At 47.7% G+C, this 20,641-nt stretch overlaps 1 protein-coding gene across 1 annotated transcript; it reads left to right on the top strand.

The window, feature by feature from the left end:
- Positions 1–4,194: 4,194 nt before the first annotated feature.
- On the top strand, positions 4,195–20,241 carry LOC135899614 (glutathione S-transferase 1-like). The gene is made up of 6 exons (XM_065428922.1): positions 4,195–4,305; positions 7,213–7,352; positions 9,637–9,729; positions 10,106–10,224; positions 14,352–14,456; positions 17,716–20,241. The coding sequence occupies exons 2-6, from the start codon at positions 7,220–7,222 to the stop codon at positions 17,875–17,877; spliced, it is 612 nt and encodes a 203-aa protein (XP_065284994.1). The 5' UTR covers positions 4,195–4,305; positions 7,213–7,219; the 3' UTR covers positions 17,878–20,241.
- The last annotated feature ends 400 nt before the right edge of the window (positions 20,242–20,641 follow it).

The following is a 20,641-nucleotide window of genomic DNA, read 5'->3' as shown; positions in this document are numbered from 1 at the left end:
TGTTAGCGATAGCTAAGTATTATACAACTAGACGTATAGCCAGGTTCGTAGTTTTATCGGCCATATAAATTGCAGCGTACATTCGCTTATCAATTAAGTTACCAATAGTAGTGTCCCGAGCACACAGGCAAACATGAGGTCTCACTCGATGACTGCGTACACTGGCTCTCGACGCTGGCGTGATGAATAGCGGAGACAGAAGGAGGCGAGCGCTTCGTCCTGCTCCAAGGCGTCTCCGAAACTTGAGCTTCCGCCACCCGAAACTCTTGGCGCGCGTGAAGACAGCGCGTATAGAGTGACTAGCCATCTCGGCTCGCCCAACGTTTGCACCCGCCGCAGGGTAGCTCCAAGATACGGCGCTTGGGCCGCGTATGCGCTCAGCCGCGCTGGCAGCCATGCGCGGGTATGGCCGGGCAGAAGGAGGAGACCTGGAGACGCGCGCTCAGCGACGCCTCAGCGCGCACTTTATCACATTACTGGAGTGTCTAGTACACTTTAACATTACTGCGCTTTGAAATCTCCCCCCCCCCCACTATGGCGTCCTTGATCACGTGCTCCGACATTTGGCACGTGGACGGACGACGCGTATCAAGCCACTCCAACCTTTCCATCTCGTCCACCCTCGCGCACTTTCCCTCGCACCCCCAGCATACGGCGCGCAGGATTCAATATTATTGCATTTTGACTTTATACCGAATCTAACGGTGATAGTGAAAATTCACGTGGGGTGTCCATGCAATTGATATCGCAATAAGATTAAATGGCTCAACCATGTTGCTCGAGGCGTTAAGCATACCCCACGAAGACGCAGGGATCATACTATAATTAACTCTGCCATTGACATGTATACATGATCATTTCCCCGTGGTGACGCAAACCATTCGTAAACTGCACATTGTATCGAAAGACCTCTTCGCTCGTTCTCATCAATGTACGTTATTTATTATGTTTTATTTACTAATAAATTCGTCGCTAAAATCACAGCGATGGCGGCGACGCAAGACGAGTGTACAAAAAGAGAAAGAAACAGCACGGAACCGCGCGGCTACTGTGATCCTTTTCGGCATCACAACGCCCAGATCTATGCTGCATCATCAAGGTCATTGAAACTCCGTCACTCAAAGTGCTCAAAGCTTTAATGCAATTTAATGTAACGCTGCATATTATTCAGGCCTGGAAATACTGCTTGTGTGTCGCAATCACTAAAAGAGGTGTATACGAATCACGCATAATATCGAACAGATGGAAACATTACCTGCCAAAAACGTGTGTCGATATCAGATAAGTCGTGGAGCGCACTAAGCGAAGAATTCGGCAGCAGATCTCATCACCTTTCAAGGCCGCCTGTAAGCGCTTCAAGGAGAGAAAATTATTAAACGAGAAAAGCTAGGAGGTCGGACCTCTGAGAGAAGTGCAGAAATACTCAAGCCTGTCACGTTCACGTGATCCAGGCATAGCTGCAGGACGCTGATTGTGGGATGGAGGCAGCTCATGTAGATGCTTTTATCCCTTTGGACTCTAGTTCTCAAAGCTGCATTGCCTGTGAGAGCATTGTTCCGTCAAAAATGTAACTGGTTACTGAACGAAATTAATTTATTTACTAGGACTGTTGCCGAGTAGGCAAAGTAATAATCAAATTACAGTATTACCAAGAAATTCGTTGATTACGAATAAGTAATTGCATGTAATATATTGTGTACATCATGATCGACTCGTCTCTCATCTGCGAAGCAACCGGACCTTTGAACGTCATTGTCCTGCGCTGTCTTCGATAACAGTGATGCGAGCTTACTATCAGCAGTGCTCCCGCATATCGTAGTTAGGTCATGGCATCACGTTACTTTAGGCTTTTCATGGCTTTTACTTTAGGCTTTAGGAATTCAGGCGGCATCTCATTTCGCTTACGAGGCATTCTTTGAGAGCATACCGAACAGCATCATTAAGAGATCTCTGTCTCACAGAGATTCAATCTCTACAATCGAGCGAACACCAATACTCGCATTTCCATGGTGTTTATTTTCTTTCTTTGCTTTAAGAAATCTCTACAATCGAGCGAACACCAATACTCGCATTTCCATGGTGTTTATTTTCTTTCTTTGCTTTGTGGATTCCTTAATTCAGACAAATTTTATTCCTCTGTGAGCTATGCTCTCAGCTGTGCACTTGATGATCGCGCAGCACGCTAACTATACCGTCACTTTTTATAATTTATTTGCAGAATATTTTAGTTTATCGTCCCTCTGCATGGGTGTTACTAAATTATACTTAAGGTATCTTAATTTTTTTATATATTCACGAAAACGTGTTTCATAATGTCTTCAGTGAAACACCTCCAAATTTCAATGTGCCACTTACGAAAAACGCCTTATATGATAATTCGGTCGCGACTGTCGTATTTTGCATATACAAATACCGAAATCCGCGCGCTTTTACGTCTCGATCAACCATTTCCTACTTGTCCGGCGCGTATTCAGTATGAATGACGATAGAAACGCATGCAGAAAGGGAGCGCACGGACACGTCGAGCCGCCGCACGGCGTGCAGAACAATCTTGCGAGGCCATTGCCTAAGATGGCTGTATCTTATGTGCACGCCTGGTGTTGCTGTGTAACATGAAAAATCATTGATAATCATGTACAAACATCGATTGCTGTCTTTCATGTGTCAAGGAACCCATTGTTTAACAACTCCTGTCAAAATAGCTCATGGGCCGTGCTCAGCGTGTTTGTGCAGCGTGTTTCCATGTAGAAGGAAAGTTTACTGCACCGAACCGGTTCGCCAACCCGGGTTCAGCGTTGCGAGTCGTTATAATATTTTTTTCCCGAACCGGAATTGAGTCGGAACGAATACGGAGCGCGTTGAGCCAGCTAGTCTTGAGGTTGCTGGTTGAACCCGAACCGAACCGGTATTTTTTTTCTGGCTCGACATCCTGGAGCTGTCTCCATATCTCCAGGGAGAACTTCAGAAAGTTCTTCCTGGGGGGGGGGGGGGGGGGGGGGAGCAGGGTTTTGGAGAGAACATTTAAAAAGCGCCAGGGCTACGATGGCGCCCTTTCCTTCTCTTCGTTGGGCTTCGATATTTTACAACACAAGGTGTCAAGTTTACAAAAGCCGTGAACTAATTGAACTGGCGTTATCATTCTAAAATTGTAGTAGAAGTACCGTCTACGATTTCGTTCCGAGTTTTGCCAAGGGCTGACTCTCCACTACTCCGCGGAGGCACGCACGGCGCGAAATATCGATTGAAAGACTAGAAGCCCACGTGCAAAACCCCTGTCTCTGCATTTCACTCGGTAGACCACGCGCGCTAGAGCCGGTAGCCAAAAGAAGCCTTGAGTCGCCTCGCACGGTGCAGAGTGTGGTAACAGCTCGTGAAATTCTCACGGGTCTCGTCGTACCCCTGACTGGCCGGCATCGACCTTTTTAAATTTCTTTCCCTCCCTTGCCACGTAAGACCTCTCTACGCTTGGTCACGCTTAGCCGCCAGCCGAAGTTACATTTTGTCTTCCCTCTTCGCAGTAATACGAGGCCACAAGCCGTGTAATCGGGCGCCAAACACGGATCGAGACAAAATTATCCGCGTCGTGCATTCTCCAGTGTATCGCTAACTGACAGATCACTATATGCCACGAGACGGCAGCCAGGGGACGGGCCCCGTGCAAACTTACGCACGAACTTCCATGTACTAAATGCCTGTCTTTCAATATGACAGGTACGCCGTGCAAGCACGCACGGACAGGCGCTTGTAGAAGTCGATCTAGCAAGGAGCTCAACGTTCTCTTAGATAGTGACGGTTTAATTAACGTCAATAAACTAGCTCGCCAAGAACTGTGGTACCTTTAGGTGTAACGCATCCGCTGTAGTAAATAGGTGGTTTGTTTGTCGTTTGTTGATATAACTGCACGCAAGAGCGGTGCGCATCGCGATTCCGCGTACAAATAGTGAACGGGTTATTCGACGCCCCTCCTTGAATTCCGCGTTCCGCCTGAGCTACAGTGCACTGTACCTGAGCCGCCGAAAAGGGATACGCTCCGACGGAAGTGGGAATCCGAGATCGGTGACCGCGTCTCTAATTCGCGGAAAGACGGGAGGCGAAAACCGGGAGCCAAGGCCAGAGCCGGGCACCTGGTGGCGTCGCGTGCCCCCCCCCCCCCCCCCCCCCCCCCCCTCTCCTACGCACCCGTCGTGCCTACGCGAGCCCCGGCCCGTTCGACCGCTCCGCATCCTCCCTTCCGCGCAGGCAGTTGGGCTTCGCCTCATCGACGGCGTGGGCGCGCGCCATCCCCGGCGTCGTCGTCGTTTCAAGGTGGGAGCGTGATTTTTGCATTACGCGCTCGTGCAGTGCGCTCGTACACAGCAGCGACGCGGTACAACCCTAGACACCGGCGTTTGCACTGCCGCCTTCAACGCGTGCGACCACGTTTGGCGGCTGCTAGACCCGCTATGAAAGCGTTAAACGTTTGACGATACAGATATGATTGCAGCAGCTCGCAGCGTTTCTTCCCCCCCCCCCCCTTCTTTTTTTGTTTCTCGCTTGTCCCTTTCCAACGCACGTGAAGCGCGTTGCATGTTGGGGCACGATTATTCAGTGCAAAGGAAAGAACGAGTTCGACGAGTCTGCTTGCTCGCTTCTGAGGTTTCGCAGCATCTCAAGGGGCACGGTTGATGCGGTAAACTTACAGAGTACAGCGCGACAAGAAACGCCAAGATATGCATTGGTTCATAGCGGTTGCTCTGGCCCATCGTGGCCCAGCACCTGTACGCGCCAAAGTGTTCCCTATGTGATAAATTATTCAGTGTGGAATGTGTGTGTACATGTTCGCATGTCATGTTTAACAAATTTGGTGTTCTTTCTTGTCCTCCGTAATGCTCACGACTGTGCTCTTTATGACTAGCCTATACAGCCAATGAACGTTCTGCGGACGTTCTCAACATGTGCAGACGTTCTCATTCTTGTGCGCACGTCGTGAGTACACCCTGAGTACATAACGAACTAAATGCCCATGGATGCGAGTGCATCCTCTGTATGTGCATACGCGTAGAATTGTTTGGGGACATGCGCTGTCGAACCGTTTTACAAACGACAACTTGAGAGCAACGTAATTGACCTTGTTAAAAGGTTTGTATGCTTGCACATGATTTTTTTAAAGAAGAGGTGTTGTGTAAAGGATTTTCGCAGATGCAACTGGCTAATTTATATGAAGCATGTCTATATGGAATGTGTTGATGTTTGCTAGTAAATAGTTTTTCATTACATTAACATGATCCAGGTGTGTGCTCGAGAAATGAGATCGGACGAAACTGACGAAGCTTGGTGGGCTTGATTTTCCATGTCCACGGAGGTAGCGTAAACAAGGGGGAAGAAAACGCACTTGTGCTGATTTTGGTGTACGTTCTAGGTAACCCATAACTGACTAATCAGGCTGCCATTAAAGCAAGTCCCCTAAAGGTAGTAATACTTGCGCAAAAAGAAAGAAGAAACGTTTAAAGCGTTTTAAACACTCGCATCCCTACTTCAGCAGACTGCACATCTTGTTTTCAAGTTTATTATTAAAAAGTATGATAAATAAATATTCTACCTTTCCCGAGGATGGACAACAGGAAGAGATTAAGACATCTTGAGGATCAGTTCGAGACGTCACTATAACCATGCCAAGATGACAACAGCATCTGGGGGCCAAGGGCAACTCAAGCGGCGTTAGTGCCGTTTTTACTTCTGCCGCCTGTATTTGTAGTGAATGGGAGCAAATAATAATAATAATAATAATAATAATAATAATAATAATAATAATAATAATAATAATAATAATAATAATAATAATAATAATAATAATAATAATAATAATAATGTATACCATCGGTACGTCTTGAGCATGTACTATACTTTCAAGCAAAAGTTCGGGGACCGCTACGTACGTCAACGAAAATTCGTTTTTTTTTCTATAGCACAGCTCTGCAATCTGACATTGCTGCAATAAATTCACTGGCCTAGGCTGTGCCACTTAATTTCAGCCGACATGCACAGGCTGCGAAGAAAATAGAAATATATATATATTTTTTATGTGGCACCATTGGGCTCCAAGATTTTGCTCGCGACAGTACGTCTGTTGTCTGGGCGGGTCATTCAACACCGCCTGCGAACTGTATCGACAACGGGAACTGTATACCGGTGTACGGGCTGCACTCCAGTTTTCACTGTGCTGTGTGTTGGCAGGAATCCTAGTATCGCTACCCGTATCTCTATAGCGCCATAAGTGTCTTGGGAGTCTTCCCATATGGCCCACTATGACCTAGGGTTTTAGGCATTCTGGCCTGTACACTTTCTTTACAAGGGATGTAGATGGCGGATCAGCCTCAGTTTTGCGTTCGAAACAATTACTTGTCCTTGTTCTCACATTGAATTAGGAAAGCGCCAGGACGCGTATTCTCCTAAAATGTATCAGCAGGTGATGATCGAACTCGCATATACCTTCTGTAATCCTTGTTAGGCGTACTCCTTTCACGACAAACCAGCATGTACGTACAGAGAAAACGTCGGTGGATGAACCTAGCCAACAATGCCTCTACTGAGGAAGCTTGCATCTCCTAGTTGACAGTTAAACCACCTTCTAAATCACAACATAAAAAGCCAACAAACACTGACCCTAACGACAACATAGGGAAAATTACTTCTGCTTAATAAACCAAGCGCAAGTAACCAAGCACAAGTAATTTCCCCTATGTTGTCCTTGGTGTCAGTGTTTGTTGGCCGCTTATGTGGCTAATAAAAATCGGGACCTTCTGTTAACCCCACTTTCTTCTCGCTCTTAAATCACAAGTGACGCAGCAATTTTGCAGCTAAGCCTCAGATAAAAAGAAAATCTAATAAAAAAGTCAACGTTATACCTTACTAGGCAATGTTCCTGCAACATCTTTCGTGAGATCTGAAGTTCCTTTGAGCAAGGTTTTTCAATTTTTCATTTCCCCCAATCACTGCAAGCGTTGCGCGAGTAGGATAATCTTAATAACGCAAGGCCTGGAAAGAGTGATGACGTCACGCTAGTAAACTGGGCCTCTGCGTACCTGCGTTTAGCCAGAACCCTTCATTACTCCATGCGCTGTTTGAGAGAAATGAGCGGGCCAATACCGAAACCCGCGAACTTAAATGGGGACTCGAGCGCTTAACGCTTTTGCACCAGGTACTGTGTCTGAGTTGTTCGATCACTTGACGCAGGCCGGAAATGCCGCAGTACAAGCTGGTCGACTACAAGGTTCCCTCGTCTGGCCGCCTCGCGGCGCTGCTGTTCACCTACGCCGGCGTCGAGTTCGAGTACGTCACCTACGAAAAGTCCAAGGCGGCCGAGGCGGAAGCCGGTAAACGAACCGTGTGCGCTTACCGGACTGCAAATGCTGTTCCGCGTAATGCGCTCGCTGCGGAGGCTCGCATTTTCGCGAACGAGGTATACCATAACCCCAACCAGAGCCGAGAAGGCATTAACTGTAGTGGCCTTCGTGATGTGACCTAATGGCAGACAGGCGCAGCATTGATTATAGCGCATTATCCCAGCGACAGGTGCGGCGAGCCAAGCAGTTAGAGCAACGACGCGACGCTAGCCGCGGGACAGACTGATGATAGACTTTGTTCTATTTGTTTGTTTGTTTTTTTTTTACGAACTTGGAACACGCGAGGATGTAAACGCTTTATGCGTAAAGGAACGGCTTTCCTGCCATCACATGGAGACCGGGGTTTTAGAAATGGAAATCACATGCGACTGTCGATTGCCGCCTTAGCTAGCTAGCTATATATATATATATATATATATATATATATATATATATATATATATATATATATATATATATATATATATATATATATATATATATATATATATATATATATATATATATATATATATATATATATATATATATATATATACACAACGCTTGTTTTGGTTGTACTCTGCGCAATTCTTTGAGTTTCTATGCCTGCGCGTTTATGACTGGGTTTAATAATGATAATTGCTGGGGTTTTCCGCGCCAAAACTACGGTCTCATTATGAGGCACGCCGGGCTCCAGGATTAATTTTGAGTCATTCTCCGGATTAATTTTCACTCAGCCCCAGTCATAAACGCACGGGCATACAGACTCAAAGAATTGCGCAGAGTATACCACCAAAACCAGCGTTACACCTGGAGTTCTTTAACGTGCACCCATTCCACGGCGCGCGGTCGTTTGACTGTGTCTGTATGCGTGCCTTTCACTCGACCCGAGAGTTGGAATTAAAAGACGTCCAGGAAGAAGGAGGAAGGTATGCAGCGATACGACAACGTATGGCCGATTCGAACACATTAAGGAAATGTCCCTTTCGCATAACTATTTCGGACGACTTTCGTATAACCAGCTCATTACGCGAGAAATGGGCCAGGTGCAGTGGCGCGTGTCTGCAGGGAGACACCGAATTTCCGTTCCCGGGCGCAACGTCAATGGTATTGCACCGACTGAAACGAAGCATTCTGGGCAACTACCTCGCCTTTGCTCTTGCTATAGCGGCGTACAGGTCTTGTATAAGCGTCGCGGCGCCTCCGTGAACGCTGTCCTGAGCAGCGGCGGCCCCCCCAGCGTGACCGCGGTGCAGCACAGGAAATTGATTTGCTCCAGACTCGCTCGGCGAGCGCGTTTCACGCCAGAGTGCTTCTGCGCTCCACAAAGGGCTGCAGCCGCACACGCCGCACGCCAGCTACAAATATGTATGTGTGTACATACAGACACACTAAACCACTTCTTTGAGTTTCGCGCTGTTTACAAGCCGGAGGAAATAAAGTTTGCGGACGACTTAAACGCTTGTTTGCTTATTGTTCTTTTGTGGAGCATCCAACTCGTTTAACAGTCGCGGTTTCTCGAGGAAAACCCGACTTTTGCGGAAGAGCGATGTTCACTGTGGTCACCGTGTCAGGAATAAGTTTTTTTACCGCTTGGGCGTAAAATTATCGAGGGCGGCGTAAACAAGGTTTTCAGCGATTTTTATCGCGAGATCTCGGCAGTGTCACTGACTTACTCATTAGTTAATTAAGCAAGCGGAAAGGACTGCACTGCCGTTTGGGACACGAGCTCGCCACTAACTTAAATACCTTGGCCGAACAAAGTTTCGAAAGCTTTACTTTAGGATCTACGGGACACAGGTCTGTATAAACTGTAATTGCCTTTTTTCATAACATAGAGGTGTCTGTCGCCGTTTCGCGACATACTTGTTCCGAGCTTTCAACTCGTATAACGGGGCGCTTGCGCGAGAGAAAGGCGCATCCAGACGTTATGTGTAGGTGCACAACAACAAAGAATGTATTGGCGCCTCACTATCTCTCACACATGTAGACAGCAACGCCCCGCACACGGAATTTACAAGCGGGCTGAATACTTCAAAAAGTTTACGTGGCTGCATCCATTCAGGCGCACCAATTGCAGTCGTCATCCGTGGAAATGTTTTACGGTCTGCCATAAGATTCGAGACAGTTATTTTCTCATATATGAAGCTGCGCACTGTGAGAAAGCATGAAGAATAGTGCGGAAACATTTAACGGTGCATTTTCTTTGCTTTTGACACACCTGCTGACTCTTCTACGCTGTGCACGACGACGGAACACTGGGACCATCCAGACGCACCCTTCGGCTCCCTGCCCGTGCTGTACGCGGACGGCGAGATGTTGGGCGCGGACTACGCCATCTGCGTCTACATCGCCAGGCAGTACGGTGAGTGATTACCGGTTCAACTACTTTCCTATAGACGCTGCACAAATGACATAGCCAAATATACTGCCGACAGGCGCTCTGGGTCCGGGAAAAAAAAGTGTAGCGAGTACAGAAGCATATCATATGTGCTACGTACACTTGCTTCTCTATATTTGTCTTGTATTTCATAGCCGCAGTATTTCGTATATCAATCAATCAATCAATCAATCAATCAATCAATCAATCAATCAATCAATCAATCAATCAATCAATCAATCAATCAATCAATCAATCAATCAATCAATCAATCAATCTGTCAATCAATCAACATTTGTATCAGCGTACTTAAATGTACCCGCTGTAAAAATTTAGACCTACCCGTGCTGTATCCACGCAGGTCTCGAAGGCAAGGACGCCCGGGAGGCTACCAAGTGCGCCACCATCGTCACGGGCATCGCCTCCCTCTTCTCCAGCGTGCGTCACGCCAAGCCGCAGAGACTAGCTCCGGAGGAAGACGTGAGTGGACGAAAAAAGCTTAGCAGAGCTAGGCAAACTCTTAGGAGGCATGCATCACGAACAGCGTCAGCTGAGAGGGAGCTTCTAAAAGCCTTCAAAGACTTCTAACTGTAGTCTTTAGCTGCGATGCCGGAGTCCTCACATGAGCCACTCTGGACAGCAGAAATTTTCCTGAGGGCCGTTATAAACCTTGAGGTGGTACGTGCCGGCTACCACAGTGCCGGCTACCGCAGTGCCGGCTACCGCAGTGCCTGCAAATTATATCAAGGTTTTTAGCAGTTTTGATAAAGAAGTACAGGCCATAGGATTGCGTCTGCCACAAGCTCTTTAGACTCCTTAGCAGTATCAGCACAATATCGCCTCGGTGCCGCAACGTCTCGCCTCGGTGCGTCTTCTCCTTTACATGTGATGACCGTTAAATATCGCCCGATGCACAAACACGCGAAACGTGACGTGGCAGGCCCCTGTGGTGCAGTTCAAGTTGCAGCGTGCACGTACCACGTGACACAAGACAACGTAGAGCCCGAGGATGCAAGCGGTAAAGCCTAAATGGGCTCCTAATACCTGACGCCGCAAGAAAGACGGGAATCGGGAAGGTAGGAAGTGTAGATGAATTGTGATGTTCGAGGTGCATCTGTAAAGAACTTACACTCATGCCTGTTAATGCCACTGCGCTACGAACTGTTCGTGAGCACTGCCTGCGTGTGTCCCAAATCGAGAGCACTGTGAGGTTCACGCACTGCGTCTGTCACCGAGTACATTGTGCGGGAAAGGGCGAAGAGGCGAAGCTTCTGACTTGTGGGAGCTCACGTTGTTTGCAGCCATAGTGCAGTTTTTACGGGCAGACTATTCTGCAATAGAGACTGCTTGAGAAGAAGCTGATCGAGGACCACGAGACGAGCAATGGACCGAGAAAATGGTGGGCGTAATGTTAAGTGACTGACAAGAAGCCGGCTGCATGGAATAGAGAGCCAACGGAGGTAGCCGATATCCTAATTAGGATTGATAGGAATAAATGGAGCTATGAAGCCATGTAAAGTGTAGAGCAGATAAACGGTCGTCTGTTACAGTGTTGCAGAATGGGTGCCGAGTTAAAGGAAGCGCAGTCGAGGACGCCGGAGAAGCATAGTGGCGCGAGGAAATCAAGAAATGTGCACGCATAGAATGTGTCAACTGACGTAAGGCAGGGCTATAATTGGAGTTTGCTTGGGGGGTGTCCGTCCAAAAGAGAGCGTAACATAAACTGATTATGATTATTTCTGTAATAGATTCACAAATTGGTTAGAGCAAGGTCTTTCTCTAACGGACTTAGAGAGAATTCTGCGGGCCAGCGGGACAGCTGGTACGGAATATTAAAACTTTGAAAATTGTAATCAAGCTGACAACAGGATAGATTGGCCAGAAAATGCTGTCGAGTGCCAGTCTTGACGGAGATAAATGACTACTTCTCTCTCTCTCTCTCTCTCTCTCTCTCTCTCTCTCTCTCTCTCTCTATATATATATATATATATATATATATATATATATATATATATATATATATATATATATATATATATATATATATATATATATATATATATATATATATATATATATATATATATATATATATATATATATATATATAAGAACGGCAGGAGGCTTTTTTATATTCGTTAACATCTAACAGCGCGGGCGGGCGGTGCCATACGACATTAACAGTGCCTCGAGCTTAATTGATGACGTCATGAAGTCGTTCCATTTTGCCGAGCACTTTGCATGAGAGTCAAGTGCAGGGGAAATAAATGAACCGTTGCTCACCTGCGCAGCGGCGTACAGGAGCCAGCCCAAACCAGCGGCGGCCGCACCTTCTTAATGAAAAATCGAAGCGCCCGAGATCGCTGTAGTTGTCTCTCCCGAAAGTTTTGTTCGGGCGCTTCAGCCCAACGCTATCTGTGATCTTCATTCGATTAGTCGCTGGGAATAGCTCAGAGTTGTTCCAGACATGGCGTCCGACGGGCCGTTGCTTTGTGCCTTGCACTCGCGACGTTGCCGGCAGCATCGTATCGGAAGGGATTGCCGTGGTCGAAACAAACTTGACGGTCGCTTAGTGCGCACTAGTTTACAGGCGCCACTTAACATGTCTTAGCATTTCGTATACGTATATATACGGTTGCTAATTAGAGTTCTGCAGACGAATACGAATGAGCCTGAACGAATGTTCCAGGCAATATCTGCCAGGTTCCTTTCCTATAACATATCCGGGTGGTCGTTTCAGTGCGCTATGGCAGTGGTACAAAGGTCACGTAAAAGGGCAACTAAGCGTTTGTGCTAACATAAAATTGATTCGCTGATGATAATCAAGCCACACTATCACTACCGCATCCAGTTATTCTCGCAATACGGCTTTAAAGCTGTTTTTCGCTATCTCCACCTCTGGGCTCAAGTGAAAGAAGCCTGGTCAAGCAGTAAAGTTTAATCTCTCTCTCTCTCTCGCAGAAGAGTCTGATAGCTCTCAAACGAGCACCAGAATGTGCTATTAAATTATAAACGGCAGTTACTTTCACTATTACTAATATATTTTTTTTAATTGTGGGATTTAACGTCCCGAGACCGTGCAGTTGATTATTAGGCATGCCGTAGTGGAGGATTACTGATTTATTTTGAGCAGCTGGTGTTCTTTAACGTGCACCGAAAGCGCGATACACTAGCGCCTTTATTTTTCTTCAACATTGCGCCCACATCGGAAGGCGGCCGCCGCGGCCGGCAGTCGAACCAGCGACCTCGTGTTCAGCAGCGCAATGCCATAGCCACTGAGCGGTGGGTAAGATCAGTGCAACGATATTCTCGCAAAAGGAAACATGTATAATCAACGTATTCTTCTAAGCTATATACTATACGATCGTAACTTGGAGAATAACAAGTAAACTTGAAAGACGTTTTGAGGGACCACACGGCGAGCGATAGAGAGCAAAATGATACGCTTAATATTAACACATAAGAAGAGATCAAACGTTGGTATACCTATAATACTGTATTTGTGTTAGAGGTCAAGTGGAGTTGGGGAGGTCATCTAATATATTGAGCAGATGAACAGTGCTAAGTTAGACTAACAGAGTAGGTGCTAAAGAAAGAAATCGCAGTGAAAGTAGCGGCAATAGATTGTTTAAACTGGTGGAATTATAGGATATTCAGAGGCATACGATGGTTGTCGGGCCCGACGCCGGGCAGGGCCAACTTGAGGTCACTGGGAGAGACCTTTGTTCCGCAGTGGAACTGACGGTGCTGATGATGATGGGGGTGGTGGTGCTGGGGGTGGTGGTGCTGGTATTTAGCATGTATGGCTAGCTCATTTGTTTCCAATGTAGATAACTGTATTGGTTCCCCTCATGTATGCAGCACGTCAATTTTATTAAATAAATATTGACGTGTCGACTGAAGTCACGTCATTGACTAATACACTGTTCGAAGAGTTACTGTCAGGCTACTTGTCCTGACATAGCTGGTTTGACGCAAGTGCAATACAACAATGATAATGTATGGTTATCCAATGGCACGCACTGCAGAGGCTGGGGTTTCGCGACATTGTCAAAATAAAAAAAAATATGAAATCTGCCTTTTGTGAAGACCCGCTAATCTCTCGACAAGAGAAATTATGGAAGATTTGAGATTAAAAGCCTGGCGCGAAATTTCCGATCGCGATATATATGATATGTACGATCGGCAGGGCTTCCTTTCCTATTACATCAGAATAGTGGTCTGTGTAGAAATTTTCACTTGGAACAAAAGGGAGATTCTATCGCCGCAGGATTCTTATTCAAGTCAGCCAAGCTGTGACTGGGTCTACGTGTCACAAACGGGCATTCGAACCGTCATTGGGGCAAGGTGATTAGCGCTATAGTATTCGAGGGACTTCAAGACGGCAGTCCGCACTCTCTTGCGAACTCGATGGCAGCACGGATACTCTTGATCGCTCTCTCGATAAATATAAGATAAGAGGGCACACAGATAGCGATTCCGCTTCTCCTGTTCAGCAGGTGGACTACGACAAACGAAATTACAAGGGACCAGAATGGGAGTTTTTAGAGCTCTTCACTGGCTCACAACGAACACCCTGGTGAATACGCTCGCGTTTCATTCCGCAGAAACTCGCCGAAGCGAAGGACTTGCGAGAGAAGGTGCCCAGATACCTGCGGTACTTCGAGAAGCTCCTCAAGGACAACGGTACCGAGTACTTCGTCGGCAACCAGGTAGGAGAAGCACGTCCTGATCTCGACACAAAGAATAAAGAGGGAGGAATATAGTTAACAGAAGTAAGGAAGAAGGGTGCTCTTTCAGAGGGCACATATCTATGGAATAAGAGTTAGAAAATGTAACGGTGACGAGGTAGTTATGGTAGCGTCTCGAAAAAAGAGCAGTGAGATGCAGTGTTTGCATATGCACGTGCAAACCTTTCTCTCATTGAGGACACGTGTCCGAAGGTGCTGTCTTGTACACCTCGCAGCTGTATAATTCGACTTGTTGCTTGTTGCGAATTTCACAAATTTTTTATTTAGGAAGGGCTGTCAGGTATATTTTTTATTTGCTGAAACGGCGGAATTGGACAGTCGAATAGCACTTCTTGCCAACGATATGTTGACCTACAAAAGCAACAACACTCGTGTTAATGGTTAACGGACGCCTACAAAGCGATAATTTTAACACCAGTGGTGTTAACACCGAACCACAGGTGATCGACTCACGGTGACAGTTAGAGAATGTTCAAATAAAAAAAATTCTACTTGGCGCACTGTTACGCAGGCTGCCTGAGAACGGCAAAGCAATCGTATCTACTAGTTTAGCGTCTCGCACGACCTCTGCGTGCAGCAGTGCAAATAACATCTGGAATTCAATTTTATCCGCATGACTATAGCCGACCGGCAACCGCGTATACTCTCGTCGTGACAGCCGCCTATATACACGCTGTCGGAGACGACAGCCCTTGGCAGGCGTCACTCGCGTACAAACGGCCCGAAACGACCAGTTCCGCCTCCAAGGTGGGCATCAAGAGCGCCGTCCATCTCCGCGTATCTGTGGTATCCAACCTGACAGCTGTGATCACGACAATATATCGGGTTTAACTTCGCACTCGTTGCCGCGTGTCAAGGGCGTTATTATTCGTTCGTTCCCGGGATAAACAAAGCGCCGCTGTGCTACGAGAAAAAAAAATAAATTAAGAGAAAAAGAAAGGGAACGCGAAGAAACGAGACAAAGGTGCCACAAAAAAAAAATTGGAGGACGCTTAAGCTTCGCCTTCAAGAGTGGGACGCGACAGCGTTCCCGTCGACCCGCCAAGGGGTATAAGACAATGCGCTACGGCACAGCGATCACTTACGATGCGCCCCGCATCGGACTTAGCGCCCACCTATCACGCGGTGAGCGTCGAGCAACGCAGCGTTCGCCGCGGCAACGAAACGTGCGCCTGAGCGAAAGAAACGAACCAAAGAACTCGGTGTCTCGGAGGGGCCAAACGTCGTCTCAGCCAAACGTCGTGATCGGCACGGGCAGAGAGATAGATAGTAATCTAAAGCGGGAGCACGGCGAAGCGTCGTCAGGGGAGAGGGAGTCCCGCGACGCGCCTGGCAGCGGTCCCAATGCGCGCGCGGCGCGCCTCCTGTCGGGGCAGCGCCGTACATTGAGAGGAGGGGGTCTTCTGTGTTTGCCGCAAGATGGCTCTGCGTGTGCGGAAAGCGCAGAAGAAATGCAGCGGAAACGCACTTCGCAACTCGTGTAATTGTGACTTCTGTACGTTACATGTTCATAATTACCGATATACACCGCAGTATAACTTTCCACGGCTCGTTTCGAAGGCAACACCGCATTCACTAGAGGCGCGTTTGCACCGCTTGGAAGCATCGAACTCGTGGCTGAGTGGTAGCGTCTCCGTCTCACACTCCGGAGACCTGGGTTCGATTCCCACCGGGCCAATCTTGGAAATTGCTTTTTATTTATGAAGCGCCTGCCGTGATTTATCGCTCACGGTCAACGCCGCCGACGCCGACGCCGACGACACCGGCTTTTCTGCGACACGAGCTCCTTAACGCTATCGCGTTAAAATGACAGATATAAAAGCTGCCCGCCGCGCAACGGAGGAAGCGGCGCGAAGCGTGACGAGCACCAGCGAGGGCCCAAAAGCGCGGGCGCACTTGACCCTCTGCCCTTTCCCTCCACCCCGCCTCCACTCCCTCCTGGATGCGGCGGTGCTAAGTGAATGGCGTCTAGCGGCCTCTTCCTCGACAGTGGCGTGGGACACGGGTTCTCCGGTGCGCACGTTTGGAGTCCGACCAGCCGTCCCTCCATATTTAGCAGCCATCGGCGCGCCGCGGCACTGCTTTGACCCGGCCCACTTCTGGGATCAACACGCGGCTATCCCACTCGTCACGAGCGCGAGCATTCGTGGTGGCGGAGAGGCTGCTATGAGCGACGCCGCACGCCCGCTGTGAATCAACACTGCTGCGCTCCCGGTGGGCTCGCACGATCGAGCGGAGTTTTCCCGATGCAGTACCAGGAACAGCAGATAGAACAGACATCTTTCTGCGCATTAAGCGAGCCTGTGTGCGGCAACAAAATTATCTTGAGAGTGCATTGTGTGAATCTGGGAATTGTATGCGCTGAGGAACTGCTTTTATTTCCGCGCTGTTTAAGAGGGAAGTGTACGAGCGCGTGATGAATTCTGCCTGTCTCATTCAACAAGGACCTCTCTGTACGCGGTCACACTGGTAACGATATAAAAGAAAATCCTTGGAACATCTATCTATCTATCTATCTATCTATCTATCTATCTATCTATCTATCTATCTATCTATCTATCTATCTATCTATCTATCTATCTATCTATCTATCTATCTATCTATCTATCTATCTATCTATCTATCTATCTATCTATCTATCTATCTATCTATCTATCTATCTATGTGTCTGTCTGTTTGTCCTCCTCCTCCTCCTCCTCCTCCTCCTCCTCCTCCTCTTCTTCTTCTTCTTATTCTAGCTGTATGACTTATGATGAATTTGAAATTACCCTGCTTTAATAATCATTTGAGTAGTACCGAAAGTACACCCTATTCATCATGTCTAACTTGCGTGTGCAAGGTCGCACCGGTTAAACGGGCCTGAGTATACGCCTATCGCTCCTTCGATGTTTCATACGGTATCAAGGATTTCACAGGCGAGAGAAATGCATAATCGAAAAAAAAAGAAAACTGGTCCTGCTGCTTCAAAGTCTTCAATGGCTGAATATAGTTGATAGTTACGTCAGCGTCGTATAAGCGTCGAATGTCTAATGAATCATTTTGACGTCCCTTTGATGAGAAGGGCGGGGCCGCAGAGAAAGAGAAGTGAAGTGCCGTTGAATGATCCCGTACACCATTACGTATGAAAGCTCAGCAAGGCGAGCACGCAAATCTCCGCTACGTCAGTCACGGGCGCCCCTTAATGCCTCACAGTCCCCGTTGCCGTGTCTGCCGTGCGCAGCTGACGTGGGCCGACCTGGCGGTGACGTTCTCGTGCGTGCAGCTGCTGCAGCGCTTCCACGGGGCCCTGGACAGCCACGCGCATCTGAAGGCGCACTACGAGCGTGTCACCACCCTGCCCGTGGTGCAGGCCTTCCTTGACCAGCAACAGTCGGCAGCATAAGGAACCAGCGGGGCGCACTATAATTGTATAACCACATATCCGTGCGCGGTGCTGCGCGCGAGCAGGTGGATTACTAGAAAGAACCGACAGGAAGGCACGAAATACGAGATTATAGGATTATGCTTGGGTAAAAATAGTCGGACCAGGAAGGACACCAGGATGAAAGAAGTTTTCACTTTTCACAACCTGTACTGACAGCCGTCGCTGCTGCTGATGAGCGCATGTAACGTCGTGGTTTCGACACCCAGCTACGACTACCGTATTTGTACGCACACCCGCAGTGGAGGAATGCGAAAATTTACACTTGTCCGACATTTCGGGACACGCTAAAGATGCCTCGGATAGCGAGATAATTTTCAGAGCTCTCCACTGTGCCCACAACCGAAATGTAACACATGTGTACATTAAAGAGCGACGGCCAATTACAACTGATCACGTGGTGTTAGACGTTATAGCTGGCGTTTGTACGGTACTCCTCAGGTTTAACGTGGAATTGCGCAACGGCGAGGACTTAGGCAATAAATGACGTTTCGCAAAAGACGCGAGAAAGAAAAGAAAACAGACGTGAGCAGGATCGACAAACGTACATCCTCTGTCAGACTTAAACCCGAACAGTGAAGACACAAATAGCGGCTGTGGGGCCAAGATCTAATGCTTTGGAATGAAGCTGCACTAAGCTAGAGCCACTCAAGGCAACCCAACCAGAAATATCCGGCATCCTCCGCTAGAGAAGCAAGAAGGTGTTTGTATGTAGTGCTCGGGTCAAGTATGACGATGACTGTATATGTCTCGTCAGCCCTCGGAGAACGTTCTGTTTGTGTCTACTGACACGTATTAATTTGCTTGCTGATTCTTGTGATTGCGTTGTGACAAACGTGTGGTCGGAAGCTGGAGTGCGATGAGAGTGGTTTCAGCGCTCTCATTGTGATTCTGAGCACTGCATGCTATAGTGCGGATGCTTGGTCAGGCAGCGCAATGGTGGACAGGTGACCACTCGCCGTTTCGTACACGTATAGCCATATATACCCATATTCGCGTCTGCCAAGCACTTCTGGCGCCAGCCCACCGTGAACAATGTAGCTTGGTAACAATTAGCAGTCTCAAATTAAGACGAGCCACAACTGTAGCCGTCGGCCCAATCCCAATGCTCTTGCAGTTCCGCGCCGACTCCTCATAAGTAAACTGTTAAGGAAATGCACAGCTATAAGGTCATCACTGATATTCATCTTGCAACCAGATTCAACGAGTGCAAAAGAGCTTTGCACTTTGACACGGAAGGCATGTGGACACAGGAAGAGAGATTGCTGGTGTGACAATTGCCTATAAACACACCCGCAACGACGCTTCTGCGCTCTCGAGTAAAATGGAATAGCCGAAACAGGGTCACTTCCTGCTTAGCTATCGGGATTCGATGTTCCAGTTAGCCCTATACCTGAACACAGATCTTGACGACCCATCGGGCCCTATATCCTACCCTTTGCGCAGTCGTGCACTTAATGTGATCGGAAGTACGAATAGATGTATAATCAAGTTGCTCAACGCTACTACTTGAGCGTGCCCTGCGGAGGTGTCGCACGGTTCGGTGGTCAAATCAGCGTTGCCTTCTCACGCCTTTGAGCACTCTGTCGAACAGCTTCCGCCGCTCCCGATTGCTCCGGGGTGTGCTGTCCCTGCGATAAACAAAATGAATTGACGTCAAACAAAGGGGTTGCTCATGAAATGTTTTTAAGACGCTCCTCTTGCCTGATGTGACCGCACCACGTGAAATCTTCTAGGTAGTGAGATTGTTCTCGATTTACCCACATGTTTCGAACAATCCTGATATATTCTTTAAGTCGAGTTGAGCTGCTTTCTCGCCAAGCAGCTAGTCGCTGGAAAATGCAAACTCTGCTTTTCCGCTTATGACAAATTGAACGGTGATGGTATGCTGCAACGCGTTTCACATTGACGTATACCTTTGTATTTACGTCCGTGTGCAAATGTAATAGACCCTGCTTCCTTTGGTTTTGACCCCCGTTTTTGCATCAGCTAGCAAAGATGTCGTTGTTTCTAGTTGAGGATGTTCTTTAGGCATACGAGTGCAACTTAATGAGAATGAGCGGTAACTGTTTCGTCTGGTGATGCCCAATCGTGGTTTGAAAAATGTGGGAGGTGATAGGATGCGCCTTCGAGTGCGAAATCGCTATTTTTACCTACCACAGTGTACAATGCGCGCAGGTCGCAGACTTTCAGAAAATAGTGAGTGTTACTTGCTGGCGCTCTTCACTTTTTTCTGTTGTTCATTTAGTCTCGAACAAGGACCTTTATAATCACTGGCGTCGAAGCCGTCCCGCGACAGTTGAAGAGAGCGGCAACAACCGTGCACTTTTCTGTGGTGTCAAATAGCAAGTTTTTTTTTTTTTTAAGGACGAGGCACATGACACGAGAAATCGTTCCGTGATGTGTCACACGTACACACACACGCACGCAAATGGTTGTAATTTCATTCACCCGGAAGCTGATCGAGCCGCGTGAATTTGTCACGCGGGCGAGCAAGATGTTGGTGAAATGTTTGTATGGCGACTTCGTGTTTGTATTGTGGCCAGTTTGATAGAGGCTTGACCCTTCTGGTTGCATTTCTTAAAGAAAGCACGGACCAATGAGCAATTTTTCAACTTTTCAAATCTAGGTATTCTTCCCACATATCGTCTGACGTCGCTTGGCACCTCGCATTCGCTTGAATGGCGACCGGAGCCGCTATTAGCTGGGCAAAAGTTCGACGTGA

This window comes from Dermacentor albipictus, chromosome 4 (genome assembly GCF_038994185.2).
Source record: "Dermacentor albipictus isolate Rhodes 1998 colony chromosome 4, USDA_Dalb.pri_finalv2, whole genome shotgun sequence".
NCBI classification, from domain to species: domain Eukaryota; kingdom Metazoa; phylum Arthropoda; class Arachnida; order Ixodida; family Ixodidae; genus Dermacentor; species Dermacentor albipictus.
Note: the sequence above shows the minus strand (reverse complement) of the source record. Positions and strands in the feature narration are given on the sequence as shown.